This window comes from Siniperca chuatsi, linkage group LG4 (genome assembly GCF_020085105.1).
Source record: "Siniperca chuatsi isolate FFG_IHB_CAS linkage group LG4, ASM2008510v1, whole genome shotgun sequence".
Lineage (NCBI taxonomy): Eukaryota > Metazoa > Chordata > Actinopteri > Centrarchiformes > Sinipercidae > Siniperca > Siniperca chuatsi.
In genome coordinates this window covers 18553237-18572150 of record NC_058045.1, presented here as the reverse complement: position 1 = coordinate 18572150, position 18914 = coordinate 18553237, and the positions used below count along the sequence as shown (strand labels likewise).

The following is an 18914-nucleotide window of genomic DNA, read 5'->3' as shown; positions in this document are numbered from 1 at the left end:
TTTTGTAATCTTTTTTCCTGGACTCACTTAGTAAAAATACTGAATTTTGTAACAAATGGATGTTATTTTTTAGTCACAGATGTATCTTTAAATGGCAAATGTTTTCTGGCTATTTTAGCATGTTTTTCTTTAGGGTACCTCAATAATTTTTGAATTAATATGGCAGCAAGTAATCAAATTTTTCTTATCATCTCCATCAACCAGAGTCATTTGTAAGATTTTTGATTGCTTTAAAAAAAATAAATAAATAAACTGCTTGAAAGACATGGATGGAACAAACCATAAAATTGATAATTGTTCCTATCTTTGAATAAATGTCAAGCTTCTGCCTGTTGCTCAGTCTTTTATGTCATGTCACTTTCATAATAAGGTCAAGATGAAGAAGAGAAATATAACAAAGCTTTGTTTCTAAAGATACACCAATTTACTCTGTTTCCATGCAGAAAATAGACTTAAACAAGGTGGAAAGGTGGTTTCTATCTTACTGTCTGTTTGCTTTATCGTTCTTTCTTCATACTCACTCTGTCGTCCCCCAATCAAGGACGTTGTCTGTGCCCGGGGCTACATCAGTGCTCTTTAGCATTTTCAGCCTGTGTGTTCAGGTTGGTGGAAGAGTCACACTGGGGCCCATTTGCCTTCCCTGCACCCATGCAAGGTTGCTGCTGTGGCAGCATGTGGCCAGAGGTCCTCAGATAATCCTTTTACCTCTGCTCGCCTGTGGGCACCGTACATCACGTCACAATCATGTTAACCACCAGCCAAAAGCGGTACAAATTCACTTGTAGTTGTTGCTGAGGTAAGAAACAGTGGCTCAAACAAGAAAACAACATGTTGTTCTCTCTTTCCTTGTTGTGTGTGTGTGTTGTTTTTTCCACAGTCAAATCTAATTTGTGAAGAGCTGTGGAGATTGGATTGAGCTGATAAAGTGACTTAATTTTCCACAGTTGGCTTTTCTCTGGTCTAACCTTTATGTAAAGCCCTGAGGTCAAAGCTTTGATTATTGCCTAAAGATGACTACAGTGGATTCAACTGGTGGTTGTAACCACACAGCTTCACCTTACTTGTGTAAATGTTAATCAAATAAACAGGAATTAAGAAAAAAACTTGAAAAAAGATGGATATATATATTGTTTTAGACAGATACTAAACAGAATCAAGAACTTGTGCAGGTTCACTTTTCTATTAAAAATAAAAAATATATAAATCATAACCACCAACTTGAAATTGTCAAATACAAATGTTGTAATTTCAACACTGCATTTTTTGAAGACCTCTGAAAATGTGCCAAACATTAGGAAAATGCTCGCTGTTTCAACATAAATCCTCTGTGTGTGTACGCTTTACAAAAGGTCATATGTACTGTACATAGACGGCTCCAAGTTGGGATATGTCTGATAGATTCTGCGCATTGATTGATCGGGATTAACGTGTTTGACGTCAGAAACTGCAAACAAATGACCCCATAAAAAGAGGGAACCTGTCTGAAAAAAGAGAAAAAGCTCTTGGCGCACAGCACAGCCAGAGACGTCTATAGAGCGCCACAACTACGCTGTCTCTTCAGTCATACTTTGACACGCAAACAGAAGACTTCTGCGCCTAAAGATGCCCCTTTCAAGCAGCTCCACTTCCTCCACAAAGAGCATCCGCAGAGCAGCATCCGAGCTGGAGAGGTCTGACTCCATCACGGTAAGAAAGATCAACAAGTTTAATTCAAACTTTGTTTGTTTTTTAGATTGAGTTACAATCGACAATCTGTAATTGTGTCCCCAGTTATATGTCTAAATTGTATTCAGAGGACCGCTAAAAACGGTTGTATTGCGCGCAGAGAGCTTGGCGAGGTGACCATTACGCAGCGGCGATGACTGATGCGCACTAAATCATATTCACATAGAAAAAAGCATGTAGCAATTAACCACTAATATCAGCTAAACTGTGTGCTGTGGCAGCTACTCAGTTTTAGCTATGTCGTAGGTTTACCTTGACTGCACTGCTGTTCTAATACGCATTTGGAGATGTAAAGCGCTCCCATCAAATAACCAAAGAGATATCCAAAAGGTAAGAAAATACCAGCAGTTACCCCGCTCTGTTCTTAAGTCTGTGTGCTCTGACAGTTAGTTAAATAAAAGCATCTGCAGTAAGACTCTGATCTCTCTTTTGGAACAGTCTCCAAGATACGTCGGTAGGCGGCAAAGCTTGATCGAGGACGCGCGCAAGGAGAGGGAAGCCGCCGCTGCAGCGGCAGAGGCTGCAGAGGCCACTGAACAGATAGTGTTTGAGGAGGACGATGGAAAAGCGCTGCTCAACATCTTCTTCACTTTAAGAAGCTCCAAGACACCTGCACTGTCGCGGACACTCAAAGTTTTCGAGGTATTACAATAGTACTTGTTAGGTTACAGTCATTTATAAACCTGTATATTTGTGCAGTTATAAATATATACTAATATGCTCATTGGTTTCTCACTCTCTGAGAAGACACCAAGTCTGCAGTTATAAATGTTAATAAGTTAAATGGATTTGGTCCAGATCGTTTGCAGACCTTTTCCATGAGGAAAGTAGTTCAAGGGATTTTTCACTACCTGGCAACCCAAAAGATGTTCCTATCCTCAACTTATAACTGATCTGTAAAGATTTTGTAAATTATTTACTAGCCAATTATAAACTAATTAGTTACAAATTAAAGTCTCTTAAAAGGGTGCCTTATTAGAAAGTAGGACCAAAAAGGTTTTGCAAGATAACAATGTTTGGAAGCATATTATATCCCATATGCTGCATCATTTACTAACAGATATACTGTAGGCAAGTGCATCTCATTTACTGGACAGTGAAATCCTCATCTATAAGAGATAATGACTTCTAAAACTCAATATATTTTTTGTATGTGTTAATACAATCATTTTGCATTAGGGAACTGTTTAGCTTGCTATTATACAAAATTGTGCATATTTTTTCCTTGTCATTTGGCTAAAAATCGTGTTAGAGGCACTTCCATGCACTTTTTATTTTATAAAAGAAAGAAATGTAAGAAAGAAACGTGTTTGTGTCAAAAATGAAGAGCTTGGTGTTCATCTAGAATACACTCCTTCAGATCAAACATTTTGCTGCCTAATTGCATCCCACCTTTGTCATACTATGAATACCACTGCAGGAGTTACATTTCAGTGTGTTGACTGTATTTCAGACATTTGAAGCTAAGATTCACCATTTGGAGACACGACCATGCCGGAAGCTGAAGGACAGCCTGGAAGGCCTGGAGTACTTTGTTCGCTGTGAGGTGCACCTCTCAGACGTCAGTACGCTTATCAGCTCCATCAAGAGAAATGCAGAGGATGTTAAAACCACCAAAGAAGTTAAATGTAACCCTTTTTTGCTGCTTTTATAAAATACATTTGAAACATATTCAGTATTTTGTAAAACAAAAACAAACAAACAAAAAAAACAGCAGTGAAGTGAATTTGGCCATTTGTTTCCATTTTCTCTACTAGTTCATTGGTTCCCAAAGAAAATAGCTGATTTGGACAAATGTCATCATCTGGTCACAAAATTTGATCCAGACTTGGATCAAGACCATCCTGTAAGTAAATGCTTTTCCAGTAGCGTGTACGAAATAATTCTCAATACTAGGCTGGTTATGTTGCTGGACCAATATGTCATGACACAGAAAATATGATCAGTGTTTGATATATTTGATTTGAACAGGGCTACACAGACCCTGCTTACAGACAGAGAAGAAGAATGATTGGAGACATCGCCTTCAGATACAGACAGTGAGATACAGTCTGAATACTGCACAGACTTCCCATAAGAAAAAAAACAGACAAAAAACTAATATCTGATTATTCCTGATACATCTGTGCATATGTTTGTCCCCAGTGGGCAATCGATTCCCAGAGTGGAATACACAGAGGAGGAGATTGGCACATGGTAAGGACTGCTGCGCACTCATTTATAATGAATGCTGTTTATATACAATGTGCACGTGAAGGCTGAAGACCTTCACCACAGAGCATAAAATCAAAATTTACACACAAATTGTTGCTTGTTTTTCAAACAAGCAGTTTGACCTTCTTGCTATTTCAATAGCAGAACATCGCTGAGTCCGTTTCATCTAGTTTCTGAGACAGTTGGATATGATTTGTCTTTCATGGGTATTTTTGGAAAATTTGTTACAGATGGAGTGCTCTATCAAATATGTGGCAGCTTGAGCTTGTCTGAGCACAAAATATATCAGGGAGCTGGGAACAAATGGTTTGACAGGAATAGTTTACAAGCCAGTGGATTTTCACTTGTATCATAAATTTTGCTTGGACAGTTTGAGCCAAAAGAAAAGTCATCTCTAAAGATTTATGATTTCATCAAATACGAGGTACTTTGCCTTTCAGACTATTTGTCCATGCGATTAGAGATTTAAAAGGAAGGTCAAGGAAAGTTTATTTGTATAGCAATTTTCAACAAGAAGGCAAATTAAAGTGCTTTACATTAGACTTAAAAAGGCATTTAGAGACAATATAAGCACAAGGCAATTGAAAGACATATAAATAGGTTTCAAAACAAATGCAATCAAATAGAAAATAAAGATAAGCTAAATTTGAATAAAACTGAGTATCAATTACTGTGCAGTGCATGATATAAATGAATAGTCCTAAATTTAATTTTAAGATATTTACAGCGGCTGTTACTCATTCATTGTTGCAACACCTCAGTTAGGGGTTTATATCCTGAAATATGAATTATTATGCATTTATGTCCCTGATTAGGAGGGAAGTCTACTCAACTCTGAGGGATTTGTATACAACCCATGCCTGCAATGAATACCTTGAGGCCTTCCGTCTGCTGGAAAGGCATTGTGGGTACAGTCCAGACAACATTCCCCAGTTGGAGGACGTGTCACACTTCCTCAAAGGTAAAGACAGGATAAGAAACGATGAGAGGCACGATAAGTAATAACAAGAACAAATGTTTAGTGAACCTAGTGTTTGACTCTCTCTCCCTCTCTCTCTCTGTCTTATTATTCACCACCTCCTGAACACACACACACACACACACACACGTGCGCACACACACAGAGCGTACAGGCTTCCAGCTGCGTCCAGTGGCAGGCCTGCTCTCAGCCAGAGATTTCCTGGCCAGTTTGGCATACCGGGTGTTCCAGTGCACCCAGTACATCCGACACTCCTCCTCCCCTATGCACTCCCCAGAGCCGTGAGTACGACTGTGACTCCTGTTGACTGAACCTCAATAAGCCTGCCACCCTTCAGTCTCTGAAGGCTGTTGTTCCTTGGCTTAGCCTTTTTTCTCACTCTGTCTCTTAATTCAGCTTAATGAAACTGTACTTGAATGTCATTTCAATCAAAAACATGTTGCCAAAGCATAAACAAAAACAAAGTGCCAGCATAAAGTAAATAAATACAATGAACATATTAAAAAAAAGCAAAAATACACAGAATGAGAAGTGAGAAATACTACAGTGAAAAATCCACTTAAAACTTAATAAATAAAAGTTAAATATCTTATATATATAGTTAAAAATAAATTATTATTAAAATTAAAATGCTATCCTATATAGAAGTAATTGTATTTTTCTCCCAGTACTCAGTTTTCATTTAACTCACTTCTTGAGGGGAAAAAGGAAAGTCAGGATTTTTGGGACAAATTTAAGTTCGTTTTTTGGACAGTTTGTAAGAAAATGAACTTCTGTCTTCACTTATCTTGTTTCACACTGGGCACATTATTGTTTTCCACTCTGTAACCATTGTTTTGTAATGTAATCAGACTGAATTGCCAGTTTGTGATCACAAAATCTGTATTTAGTTATATTTAACTGTGCAGGGTTTTTCAATTTGGATCAAATATGGTCCCAGTTGAATCTTTTTTTCCTCTTTCTCTTCAGTGACTGTGTCCATGAGCTGTTGGGCCATGTCCCCATGTTGGCCGACCGCACTTTTGCCCAGTTTTCACAGGTGTGTGGGAGAGAGTCTAGTAGACTTACTGATTATTATTTGCCATGCTGTGCTATTATGTTTTGGTAACAATTTATCGATTATTTGCTGCAGAACCTTGGCCTGGCATCACTTGGGGCTTCAGATGAAGATATTGAGAAACTGTCCACAGTAAGACTCTAGTCCTCCAACACCAACAGTACTTAGTGACTGTACAAAAATTATCGAGGTGGGGAGAGGGGCTGAACCTTATGTTTGAAGTTTTAAAAAGCAAGACCCTCTCCAGGGTTATTAATATTTGCTTTGTACCCTCCCATTGACATAGAAAGAAACAAAAACATCCCCACTAATTTCTCAGCTCAGCCCCCGTTTACCTGATGATATTTTTTTATGTAGCCCAAATGCAGAAGAAAACATGAATGCTTTTATTCCTAAATGGAACATGGGGTAGTGGTGCACTTCAGCCTCTTGTGGCTGAAATGAGTAACACTTTTTTTTTTACCTGTTCTTAAGTTATAAACACAGGAGAGAAAACAATTTAGATCAGACATAGAAAATGGATCACCTGAATTTTCTCTCTCTCACTTGCCTCTCAGGTCTTCTGTAAGACTACCCTCCCTTCAAGCAAAAAGAAAAAAATACATAATCTTCCCCCTTTTCTGACCCCACCTCCCTGCCCTGATCATTTTTGTATAGTCCCTTATATAAAATGTGGCATATAGATAATTAATTGATTGTCTACCCCAGTATCCTTCTTTTTCTCAGTCACTCTTTTTATGGTTTTCCCATCAGCTATACTGGTTCACCGTCGAGTATGGCTTATGTAAACAGAATGGCGAGGTGAAGGCTTATGGCGCTGGACTGCTCTCCTCTTATGGAGAGCTTGTGGTGCGTTCCAGCATGTTTTCTCTGCTCTCTGCTTAATGTTTTAATCTTTCCCTGAAAAAAATGCAACAATCACAGCCCACTGAGCTGTCAGCTAATATTCCATCTCCAAAAACTTTCATCCAGCACTCGCTGTCTGATGAACCAGAGACAAGGGAGTTTGATCCAGTGGCTGCGGCAGTGCAGCCCTATCAAGACCAAACGTACCAGCCTGTCTACTTTATTTCTGAGAGTTTTTCAGATGCCAAGGAGAAATTCAGGTACTGAACCACACTTGCTTTCCTGTTTTGGACCCACACACACATGCAGATACAGAGACAGAGAGAAGAAGAAAAACAAAAGGAGAGAGGTTTATGTGAGGACAAGGTCAGAGAACAGCCAGCCAACCCCTGAGGCCACAAACTTTTGTGGGTCAGCCATAGCAGCCAGAAGACAGCTGTTACTAATGCAGTCTTTCTTACCAAGGCAAAATGCTGGAGTTTTATTTGGCAAAGAGAAATGTTGCCCTGCAAAACAAGTAGCTTTAGTGAGTGTTTTGACAGAATTTGGTCTTTAGTAGACTACAGCACATGACATCTCTGCCACACTGGATGAGAAAATACCAGCATGGAAATGTTTGTAAAAGCATTGTAAATATGAAATAGACTATGTTATGAATCTCTTTACAATGTATTTATTATGTGGTGCTGATACAAGCAGGATATTGTAGTCTCTATTAGGTGTATAAATGCATATCATCACAGGCCAAACTACAACTGGAGGAACTTGTTCTAGTCAATTAAAGGGAAGTTTCCTCTGGCCAAGTGAAAGACAGACAGGGCAGCTGTAACGCATACATTCATGAAGAGCTCTTAGATGACTTATGAGTTCTTTATGGTCTTACTTTTTTGTTTTCTGACCGGTTTATATCTTTGACAAGGAGGTATGTGTCCGGTATCAAGCGTCCCTTCTCGGTGAGGTTCGATCCGTATACCAGCAGCGTTGAGGTGTTGGACAACCCGCTGAAGATCCAAGGAGGCCTGGAGGGTGTGAAGGATGAGCTTAAGATGCTGACAGATGCCCTCAGTGTTTTGTCATGATGATGCCCCACTCTGTGACCATCCTGCTTTTGTTTGCTTCTTCTCCGCTGTGCTCTGCCACGTGTGACAAGGCCAATGTGTTCATCTTTCTGTGCTCTGCCTCCAGTATGATGCTGTTTCTAAGGGGGTTGTTGCTTGTTGTCGCTGGCTGGTTAGGCAACAAGGTTGCGACCATTAAAACCTCAATGCGCAGTGCAGGCAAAGTTTCCAAAAATGTTTAACGCCTCGCTGGGTATGGATGCATTTGAGAAATGATGGGGTTTTACCGAGTGGGCTATTCATTCTGTTAAAGCAAAATGTGTTGTTTGAGAAATATGTCAAAATCTGAACCAAAATCAAAGGGAACTGTGATGATGAATGTATTAAAAGAAAACTAAATGGGTATGGTATAATTATTTTAAAATCAAAGAAACATAACGGTAAAATAAAGATTAAAGTGTACATTTAAATCATATTTATTTTATTTAGGAAAAAGTATCTCTGCTGTGTTAAAGGCTATATTTTATTTTATGTGAGTTCAGTATTTGAGCATACCAAATAATTTGATTTTATGCTGTTTTTGTCTTGCAGTGTAAATGCATAATAAAATAAATGAGAAAACATACTTTCCATGTAATGTACTGTTGAGTTTTGAATCTGTTAAATAATAAAGAATTGCAAATTAACATTTTGCTGTCATGTGTACATCATTTATAAAGGTTTCAGTCCTGCAACTCTTGAAAAAAAAGAATATATATCACAGATATTCTGTTAATCTCATGTCTTACCAGACAAACAGAAATCACAAATCATACAGACCAACATTTAATGATGCTTGGCTACAGTTTACATTTGTCTGCCACAAGAGGGGGCAGTCCAGCTGGACGTACCTGCCTGCTCAAATCATACAGATTCTTTTTGAGCTTATTAAAAGATTCAGTCTTCTTAATGCTCTCCCCCTGCCTTCAACCACAATGGGCTATTTTGCAAAGTTATTAAATGTTAAAAAAAACAAGTTAATAAACATTTGAACGACTTCCATCTACTTCTGGAGTAGATGGGAAAAAAGCTTTAGAAATACAGACATTTAAACCAAATATACTATTTATTAGAACTGAAGAAATAGTGTTGCATGAACACTGCCTGAATGAATAGTACAGACACCTAAATGAATGGCACAAGCTCACTTTCACCAAATGGATCCACTTTATATATGTTATTTGGGACAACAGACAAAAGTGCTGTATGTGAATATTTCTGAAACAATGAAAGAATATTAAATTCATTTTGAAAGGACAAACCATAGGGAGTTTGTCCGGACAGAGCTCCTGGAGGTCAGGTAAGGGGTTGTGAATCAGGTCCTTGGCACACTGAAGTCCTCCAACCTGCTGAAAGCTGCGAGACAAACAAACGGAGGTTCACTACCCGAACCACTAGGTGTCAGTCTGAGTCTGAAGACATGTCCAGATCCTTACCTTCTGCAGAAGCCACACTTATATAAGGCGACTCTCGTTCAGTTCTATAAAGAAAAAAAAGCATACTTATATGTAAAATCACATTTTCGAGCTCGATGTCTGCAGCCCCTTTTCTCTATCGTGAAGCTACCTATGCAACATCTGGATGGGCTTTTTCTGCTGGACTTTTAACAGAGTGAGTTCCGTATCTGTCATCCACACTGTGTGAGCAATGCATTGATTAGCTTTTTTTTTTTTTTTAAATCAACATTCATTTTTAGTTTGTGAGCAAACAAATGTCATCGTTTTCTCCGTCACGTCCTCTCGCCTCTTCATCATATGATGCAGCATTAACATTGACCAAAGGTATTTCTGCAGCAGTCAGTCACTGCTGCTGCTGCATCCTCCTCCTCTGTATCAACTCCAGTTTATGCTCCCTTCAGGTAGGATAACCTTAGTAATCAACCTTCACTCCACTGTCAGACACATTTGACCCCAGACACTCCAGATAAAAAAGCCGAAGACATTGGCCACACTGCTTACACTCTGAATGTTAATCTTAAATACAGCAGGGCGGAGACATTGACATATTTCTTGGAGTCTGAGGAACTACGTCTATTCTTGTTCAGTCTGCGTCCTGTGTGTAAACATTGTGATTGTAGGTTACAGTGCGTAAACGTGGAAAATGCCTATGGAATTGTTCCATATTTTGCGTCTCTCACTCTCACTCTCTTTTTGCCTTTTCTCCCTTTAAGCACTTTTCCATAAAACGTCTCTGGACCATTTTTTTTACCAGCCGTGAAGAGGAGGAGCGAGGGGGTGGGGGTGGGTGTAAGGGGCGTGTTTTGGTATATAATACTTCTCCCTGAGAAGTTTTGCCTGTCGCCTGGTCTTTGGGACAGCCTCTCACACATCATCTCTATAGCCGCACCAACTGGGAAACTAACTCACCTGCAATCTCTTCAACCAAATAACCCCCAACGTTTTGACTACTGCCATCTGACATGGAGACCCAGCAAAGACACGGACAGCACTCATTTTGCCACACCTGCCGGAGAACGGAGAGCAGCAGAATGAAGGTAACCAGAGGGGACAAATAGTTTTATACTCTCCGGTTGTGCTGTGCGGGTATTGAAAGACCTCTGGCGGGATTGTAACGCTGTTTTCTTGGCTTTATGCGCGAGAAAACCGCTTCGGGCTGATTATATGCATCGCATCATTTTTTTCGGTTTCTTTTTTTTGTGTGTGTGTGCAATATGAGTAACCGGACATTTCTTAATTTGCATGCAACAGAGAAAGTTCAAGATGCATACATAGCATGGAGTTCGCCTGAAGATTTGAAGCATGTGTGCAACAGGTTACCTGATAGGATAGAAGAAAAAGAGTCAAGAGGTATTTTAATCTTCTCTCGTCTGGATGTTGCGCCGTTCTCTGGACTAGGAGCAAACAGCTGGTCTTTTTGTCGGCAGATAGGGGGCGGTAGGCCTGAGGGTCAGTGAGCTCACCACAGGGTGAGCAAGGGGAAAATATATGCTGAGTCTGGCTTTTCGGGTAGTTAGCTATCGAGCAGCCGGTCTTGCTACTTCTGGAGAGTTGTGTAAGAGTGTGAAAGCCGGAGATACGGTCTACTTTTTCCTTCAGAATAAGCACTTCTCTCAGGTGCGACACAGTGACAGCGACATCATTTGTCTCAGGTAATAGTTAGTAGGTCAATACATAGAAACAGCATTTAACACTGGAAATCGTACATCTTGTACAAGCATGCAGATGTGAATGCGTAAAGAAAGAGTGGACCCGTGTATTGCCTATATCGCACTGAAAGGCAACATCTGGCTGTCATCTGGGACTTTTTTAAATATATTTTTTATAATGTCATCATTGAAATGTATGGCTGCATTTGTTGCCGGTGCTTTATTCTGCAATGTGTGTTTTTGTCTGCAGGTCAAGAAGATGTCTTCATCCAGTCGTGCGCTGCTGTTTGCACTGGCCCTGACGCTCTACGTTGTGGAAATAGCCTCGGCAGAGACGCTGTGTGGGGGAGAGCTGGTGGATGCGCTGCAGTTTGTCTGTGAAGACAGAGGCTTCTATTTCAGTAGGTTTTTAAACCATTACAAGTTTTCACAATGGCCTTGCATACATGTTTCGCTTTTTATGCTCCTGTGTTGAGGCTCTCTGTTGTTCATTCGCGCACATCTGTTTGGATAGCTGAGACTATCGCTCTGTCTGTGGCTGTGTGGTATGTGTGTTTGGTATTTGTCTTTCTCATGCACTCACACTCACACACGCGCGCGCACACATTGACTAAGAGACAGAAAGAGTGAGAGAGGGGGAGATTATAGCCAGCTGTGCGTCTCAAGACCTCGTCCAGGCTGCTCTGCTGAGTGTGCGCATTCTGCCTACAGCCCATACCTCTCATTGCATATGAAAGGCCGGCGAGCTGTGAAGGCACACACGACTCAGCATGACACAATGGGCCGCTTGTTTACCAGTAAACTAATAGCACCTCAAGAGGCATACCAGTCACCTCAGCACCAGTGTTCCCAGGCCAGACGACCACACTGATGAAGCGAGGTGGGGGGTGGGGTGGAGGGATCATTAACATCAATTCTGATTATTGCTTCCATTGTAGTGATGCTGGGAATAGCTGTAAAGCATTATGTGAATGCATTGTGGTGGTTGTTAATCCTCGAATGGATAAGCTTCTGCTTGCACAGTCTGTAGTGTTTGCGACATACATAACTTATACCTTCCTCAGATGTCGCCTCTGCAGCAGAGAAAACACTTTGTTTTTGTTTTTTTCAAAAAGATATTAGCTATGTCCCACCCACTGCTTTTTTACTTTTGACAGACAGTCAGTTTCTTTGTGTGCTGCTTGCTGCAGAAGCTTCTCTCCAATCAGAAAGATCATTATCCAATTTAGGCCAACATAGATGCGCTCCCGCCTCCTCCTCTTTCGCCTTCTCCTCCCCCTTGGATCTCCCTCTCTTTTGCTCTCATGTTCCTCTTCCTGCAATCAAATCTAGCCTTCCCTCTCATGAGATTTCTCCAACATTCTCTGGTGCAGGACTTCAAACGAGGCCTTTATTGGTCATGGATAGTGTTCCCCCATGCAACATGCTAACTTGCATCTGTCCTGTCTTTACTCTCTTCCTTTTTTGATTTGCGTTCTTTCCCTCTGTTTTGACCCTCATTTCCCCTCTCTCTCTATGCACTGATCTCTTTTCTCCTATTTTCTCTACCTCTCTGCCCCTCCTCTCCTCTTTCCCTCCTCATCCTCTTTATCTCTGCTGACTTGACAATGGACAAGGTCACAGAAGAGTTTCCATTTTATGTAAAAGTCTCAGACAAAAGTCTGTCTGAGAGCATAGCTGTCTGTCTCCATCACTCTCTTTTAGTTTCTACAGTAAAGGGTGTTTACTTGTGTATTCACTCATTAAAGGACTTCCAGATAGCCCTAATCAGATTATCCCCTACAAACAAAAAGATTTGTTGCAGTTGGTCATAGATTTCCTTTTATCCTCTTTGCTCCATGGACTGCTATGATTGTCGAAGTAATCCTGCGAAAAAACAACCCAGATTCATTGCTGATGCCAGTGTTTTGTTCTCAGGCCTTAACCTCTCCCTCCTCTTGGCCTTTCTTCATCGCTTGTTGTGTTTCTCCTCAGGTAGGCCAACCAGCAGGGGTAACAACCGGCGCACCCAGAACCGTGGGATCGTAGAGGAGTGTTGTTTCCGTAGCTGTGACCTCAACCTGCTGGAGCAGTACTGTGCCAAACCCGCTAAGTCCGAAAGGGACGTGTCGGCCACCTCTCTACAGGTCATACCCGTGATGCCCGCACTAAAACAGGTACGTCTCAACAACAACAACAACATGCCAGTATGGGAAACAATGCTAATCTTCGTCTCTATCTGTCCTCCCATCTCCTGCGCCTCTATTCACCTATGAGCCTCACCCCTATGCCCCTGACACTGAAACCCACGCGAAGGCAGGTTTATCTTGTTAAATGGACAATGGTAAGCAGTTACCTTCCATGCAAAGTGCTGACCATCGTGGAAAACATAAAGACAGTCACAGCACATTATATTCAGGAAAAGGCAGAGTCATACTCACAGACTGAGACAGAGTGTGAGAGAGAGAGAGAGAGAGAGAGAGAGAGAGAGAGAGAGAGAGAGAGAGAAAGTCTGTGAGATGGTGGAGACTGCTGGTCCGTAACAAAACAGTGTGTTCTGAGTGTGTGATTATTAGTCACGGAACAGCAAGCTCTCCGAAACTGGCATGCATTTTTATCTGTGTGTTCAAAAACACCTGACCCGGCCAGTGGAGCTTCTCTGAAATATGTCACAAGCATGCAGGGAATCGTCAAAGCGTTTCAGGTCTTTTCACTGCAGTCACAAGACTGAGCTGTGGCTGCTTTCCAGACCTCTTAAAATCCCTTCAACCTTCCTTTAGACAAGACTGGAAAGATGTTTATAACATTTCTGCTTTGACTTGTTAGAAAACCAGTATCAGTGGTGTGAGATTGCTAGTGATGTAAACAAAAACAAAAAGAGTAAATACTGCAAATGTCAGGAGGAAAATAATGTACCTTCTGTCTGAAATGCAAAAAAAGGAGGCTGCAAGGGAATTAGTTTGGACATGTCCCTAGTTTGTCTGGGCAGGGAGAGTTGATGGGTACAGCCTGCTCTGAGGGCCAGCTGTTCTTAGGCTATTGAGCAGGCCTGGAGTGAATGAAGGGGGATAAACACTCCTCAAGTGGCAGGACCAAAACAAGCCATTCAGATGGAGCACTGGCTACTCACACATAAATTCTAGCTTCTCTGCTATCACTCCCACTTTGTCTCAATCTCTGGTGCTCAGCACAACACATAATGCTGTTTTTGCTGTGTAAGAATAGGGGTTTTGAAATGACAATGTGTTTATGTGTTGTCATTTGGTCTGTGGAGGTTAGTCAGTTCAGCAGGTCGTTGGGTGAGCAACGACGGGCTCCTCGTATGTATATGAGGCAAGTGGCCGCCCTTCCCTTTGACAGTATTTAAAGAGGCTGAACTAAGTACTTGCTGACAGCTTCTCTCAGTCAAGGAAACCAAAACAAGGGCAAGTCAGAGGCAAGGCGAGTCTGTTTTGACGCTCGGCACTGTAAGAATGACATTTGATTTCCATTTGACTGGCCCAACAATGACTGAATGTTTTCACTAAATAAACAAGGCTTTCCTCCATTGTAATAAGCACTTGCACAATATCTTATCACCCCTAATAAACTGACTCCATCTTTTCCCTTTTCCCCTATTTTTGCCTGCATGCCACAATAGGAAGTCCCAAGGAAGCAGCATGTGACCGTGAAGTATTCCAAATACGAGATGTGGCAGAGGAAGGCAGCCCAGCGGCTCCGGAGGGGTGTCCCCGCCATCCTGAGGGCCAAAAAGTTTCGGAGGCAGGCGGAGAAGATCAAAGCCCAGGAGCAGGCAATCTTCCACAGGCCCCTGATCAGCCTGCCCAGCAAACTGCCTCCTGTCTTGCTCGCCACGGACAACTATGTCAATCACAAATGAGCCCGCTGCCAGCCCTTTGCACAGACAAGAGTTTGGAGGGAGAAAAAAAGACTAGGGGATTATAGCTTTGTCTCTGACGTCATTTCTGTGGCAGTCCTCTCTGACCTCCCCTGCCCTGTCCGAGCCCACCAATCCTTTGCTCTCACATCCACTACTTCTTGACCCCCTGGCCCTTTTCTAATGCCCCCCTCAACCCCACCTACCCACCCTCCTCCGGCACACAAACATGCCTATACATTCTTCCTGTCTGAACTCCTTCGCTCCCTCTCTCTTTCAGTCACTGACACAAAAGGCACAAACACAAATGATGAACAAAAAATTAACAATTCGGCTGAATGCAATTCAGGTGGATCCTTAAGCAAAAGAGAAAAGGGAAAGGAGAAAAGAAGATGAAAGAGATCGGTGGTTTGCAAGTGTCAAGAGGACACCCAGCGGAATGTTTTTTTGTCCTTGTGGAAGACAACTGAAAGTGAAGAGCAGCTTGCATGAAAGAATCCATTCCACATCATTTTTCCTGAGGCAAAAAGAAAATCTCTGTCAGTTCTTTTTCTTATTAGTTTGCACCTCTACCTATAAAGGGACTTCCACACTGTAAGGAATTATTTTGTAAAATTAGATTCCTGTTCCAGCACCTTTTGATCACAAACAAAAAGCAGAAAAGAGTCTGCAAAATTGCACATTGCCACGGATTACGTCAAAGTAAAGAAAAAAATGGCACTATTTTTTTATGAACAATGAACGTGTAGCTTAAAAAAATGTCATGGTGCTAGCTTTGGGAATGGACTCAAAGAAGAGGTTGAAAGGCACGTTTTTTTTTCTTTGAATGAATATTAAAACTTTCCGTTTTAAGGAAAGTGTGACTTTAAAAAAAAGGAAAATAAAGGATATGGGGGAGCTCCTGGCAGTGGCAATGTCAAGGGGGAAGCGTCGCTGAGAAAAGATATGGGCTGTGTTGGCATCTAGGCTCACAGCGAGTGCTAGCGGCTGCTCATCACTAGCTTGCCAGCGTAAGCGGCAAGGAGGACCTGAGACCCAGTCCCTGTTCCTCCTGTCCCTCTGAGGCTCCCAGACACGGAGCAGTGTGGGGACACATATGGGACACCGTGAACCGCCTGGATTGGGACAGTACTACAGTTCTGGGACAGTACATCCTGTTTGCCATGGCTTTGCAGACTGCTCTGACAGGAAGTAACATGGCATGGACAAAGAGCAAGTGGGATAATGATGATTATATTTTATTTTGTCTTTTTTTCCTGTTTTCTTTTCATATCAATGTTTCAGTGAAAAAAAAAGGAAAACCCCGTCAGTTTCTGGTACCGTGACATTCCTGTTTCTACAAGTAAGGTTTTTTTGTGATTCCATGGTTATTGTTATGATGTTATTTTACAGTTCTAAAGAAAGGCACAAAATTTCAATTCAAAGGGAAAAAAACAGCAATAATGTCAACTAACATTTTATTTTTATTGTATATCCGTAGTATTCACATGCTTTTGCCTGAAAACAAATACTTGAATATATATATATACATCTATATATATATATATATATATATATAAATATAGATATATAATTAGTTTCCAGGGACGTTGTGTTATTTTCCTTTAGTCTGAGCTGTATCTTGCGTAATGAGCCGCCAAGCTTTTTTGTTTGTTTGTTGAAATACAAATAAGGGCACTGTATAAAGGCATTATTTATTTTGTTATAAAATATATTTGAAAAATTGGTCCAAATAATATACGTAGCACTGATGCTCAACTGACAGATTTATTTTGTATGATCTCTGTTTTCCAATTGGAGTTGTAAGGCTTTTTTTGTAGATGCTTTGTACCAAAAATAATGTCTTCTTTTTCCTTTTTTTTCATTTGCCATAGTTAGGTTAAATTAATATTCTAACAGCAGCATAGCCTGGATAGCTTAGGCATGTTATGTCACAGAAATAGGCACATACTCAGAATACGTTGGTCTGCATGGATTTCTAGAAGCCTGTCAGGGTGATCTGTGAAAAAGGAAAGCATCAATAAGTGACTTTATTATTGGAAAAATAACTGTTCAACATTGATTGTACTCAAACCCACTATGTTTTGAAGCCACTTTAGTATTGATGGCAGGGGAATGATCAGTCCTTCATTAAATCATGTCTTTGTAATTGTGCATGGTGTCCTATGATCTTCTAAGGAGCATCTTGCTAATGTGCCAGTGCCACTGATGTTGTCGCGTGTTGGTTTGGGTCATGAGACCGTAAATGTCCACTCAGTTTTAGCCTTAATTGGAGTTAATGATGTAGCTATGATGCTAGTAACCATCAAAGGTCACCTAAAGGTCATTGTCTATCAAGAATGATAGATAGAGGAGAACAGTGAGGTGTTGAGCAATGATATCATTCCTCAACACCTCACTGTTCTCCTCTGTCTATCTGTCCATCTGTCTATCTATCCTTTGTTCTCTGTTTTATAGAAGACAATGCCCCTGATCGTATGCATCAACAGTATGTATCTGTATTTGCATGGTGATGGGGGGGCAGTGTTGTTAGCCTGCCATTCACCCCTTAACAATCTTCCAATCAACCATCCATTATGCATTTGATGAAGGGCTATCACGCTGAACCGTTTCTGAAGCACTCAGGAAAAAACTGTCTACGCTCTCCAAGGGAGAAGTGGAGTAGTTGCTGAGTGTAAGTGATAATGTTGTTGTGGAAGGGCAGCTGACGTTGTTACCCATACCTGGCCACAATGATACAGCTCTCTGTGACAAACCACTGAAGCCCATGTCAGAAACAAGGTAATTCTGTGCCACATTATAGTTTCCTCCTCTATTGTGTCATGCATCACCCATGAAATGGAGACTTAATGGATACTCACCCTGCTGTGGCGAAGAGTCAAGCCAATACTTTATATCTTCTTTCTGTCAGAGAGATCTCAATTATCAAGGCTGCGTCCTGTCTCTAATTATATTCTACTTCAGTTGTGCAACAAAGCAGGCAGTGCAATTATTATTATTATTATTATTATTATATTATTATTATTGTTAATAATAATATTATTATATTTTCTATTTTATTCTACATTTTCCTGCTAGGACTGCATTCATTCACTATTGTAATGTTCAAACAGGCTACTCTAGTGTTCTTATGAATGGCGTGAAAGACAACCACTTCTTTTCGCTGAATATGAAGAGATATCTTGCCGAGCAATGGCAACTTTTCTGTGTCAGTAGCTCACTCAGCCTGTGTGTATTTTATTGATTTAACCTCTGCACGCTAGAACGTCCGAAATGCACAATTCATGTACTTTCATTTTTAATATCAATAAAAAAACATTTTATCAAACATACAATGCCTAAAAGATTTACTTGATTTGTTCAGTGCATTTGCCTACCTTGGGTGTGTGTTCACACTTTTCGGTGTGTGTTGAGCTCGAAGGCCATTTTTAAAATCTTTTTACATCAATTAAACCTTGTGTACCCTGTAAATGATTTATTAAATCTCAAGGCCTTGCAAAGAATCTCTAGCAGCTTTTAGCACCCTCTCTCTTCCTCACACCCACCCTCCCCCATATCCCTGGCCACAACTCCTCAGTCCTTCCTCTCCTGCATGCCACACTAAACCTGACCTGTTCTCCCTGCCTCTGACACACCCATCCGTACATCCTCCATCTTCCAGCGGCTTGCTAACTACTGGAGCAAGCTCCACTTCAGTGGCTAAGTTTAGTAACCAACATGTCTCAAATTATCACATGCATATTCTGAAAATGGCACGACATTTCATTGTTGACATGCATGCACATACCCACCCATGGGATGTCTGTTACCGGGCAGATTTACCGTAGTACCGTTGTATTTTTGTTCCCAGAATGGAACAGTTTTGGGCACAGGGGTTATCTTGGTGCAGAAGTTTACTGTAGCTCTCAGTTCTGGTTTAGGTTGACATCAAAGAGTTTGAGAGGCAGAAATCTCTTTCTTTGGCTTTAGTGCAAAGTTCTGCCTTACAGTGATGAGATGCACATGTGTTGCTTCTGGGAAAGTGGAGAAGCTGG

At 41.0% G+C, this 18914-nt stretch overlaps 2 protein-coding genes across 5 annotated transcripts; both read left to right on the top strand.

Annotated features, from left to right (window-relative positions):
- The first annotated feature begins 1492 nt into the window (after nucleotides 1-1492).
- On the top strand, nucleotides 1493-8565 carry th (tyrosine hydroxylase). Of its 3 annotated transcripts, none has more exons than XM_044194297.1 (14): nucleotides 1501-1686; nucleotides 1972-2055; nucleotides 2164-2367; nucleotides 3179-3353; nucleotides 3483-3571; nucleotides 3697-3764; nucleotides 3871-3921; nucleotides 4755-4900; nucleotides 5064-5199; nucleotides 5888-5957; nucleotides 6051-6107; nucleotides 6729-6824; nucleotides 6948-7081; nucleotides 7744-8565. In XM_044194297.1, the coding sequence occupies exons 1-14, from the start codon at nucleotides 1603-1605 to the stop codon at nucleotides 7898-7900; spliced, it is 1551 nt and encodes a 516-aa protein (XP_044050232.1). In that variant the 5' UTR covers nucleotides 1501-1602; the 3' UTR covers nucleotides 7901-8565. The 3 variants fall into 3 exon arrangements, with proteins under 3 accessions (XP_044050233.1, XP_044050232.1, XP_044050231.1); XM_044194296.1 differs by having other exon boundaries at nucleotides 7741-8565; XM_044194298.1 differs by lacking the exon at nucleotides 1972-2055 and having other exon boundaries at nucleotides 1493-1686; nucleotides 7741-8565.
- Nucleotides 8566-10205: 1640 nt separating this feature from the next.
- igf2b (insulin-like growth factor 2b) lies at nucleotides 10206-18212 on the top strand. 2 transcript variants are annotated; one of them, XM_044193697.1, is made up of 4 exons: nucleotides 10206-10412; nucleotides 11275-11425; nucleotides 12999-13180; nucleotides 14644-18212. In XM_044193697.1, the coding sequence occupies exons 1-4, from the start codon at nucleotides 10338-10340 to the stop codon at nucleotides 14881-14883; spliced, it is 648 nt and encodes a 215-aa protein (XP_044049632.1). In that variant the 5' UTR covers nucleotides 10206-10337; the 3' UTR covers nucleotides 14884-18212. The 2 variants fall into 2 exon arrangements, with proteins under 2 accessions (XP_044049632.1, XP_044049633.1); XM_044193698.1 differs by lacking the exon at nucleotides 10206-10412 and adding an exon at nucleotides 10875-11027.
- The last annotated feature ends 702 nt before the right edge of the window (nucleotides 18213-18914 follow it).

Excerpts from the sequence above, each read along its gene's own strand:
- th (XM_044194296.1), top strand. The coding sequence starts at position 1,603 with ATGCCCCTTTCAAGCAGCTCCACTTCCTCCACAAAGAGCATCCGCAGA. Across the intron at positions 1,687-1,971 it reads AGAGGTCTGACTCCATCACG|GTTTACCTTGACTGCACTGC; the intron begins GTAAGAAAGATC and ends GCTATGTCGTAG. Across the intron at positions 6,825-6,947 it reads CCTCTTATGGAGAGCTTGTG|CACTCGCTGTCTGATGAACC; the intron begins GTGCGTTCCAGC and ends ACTTTCATCCAG.
- igf2b (XM_044193697.1), top strand. The coding sequence starts at position 10,338 with ATGGAGACCCAGCAAAGACACGGACAGCACTCATTTTGCCACACCTGC. Across the intron at positions 10,413-11,274 it reads CGGAGAGCAGCAGAATGAAG|GTCAAGAAGATGTCTTCATC; the intron begins GTAACCAGAGGG and ends TTTTGTCTGCAG. Across the intron at positions 11,426-12,998 it reads AGACAGAGGCTTCTATTTCA|GTAGGCCAACCAGCAGGGGT; the intron begins GTAGGTTTTTAA and ends GTTTCTCCTCAG.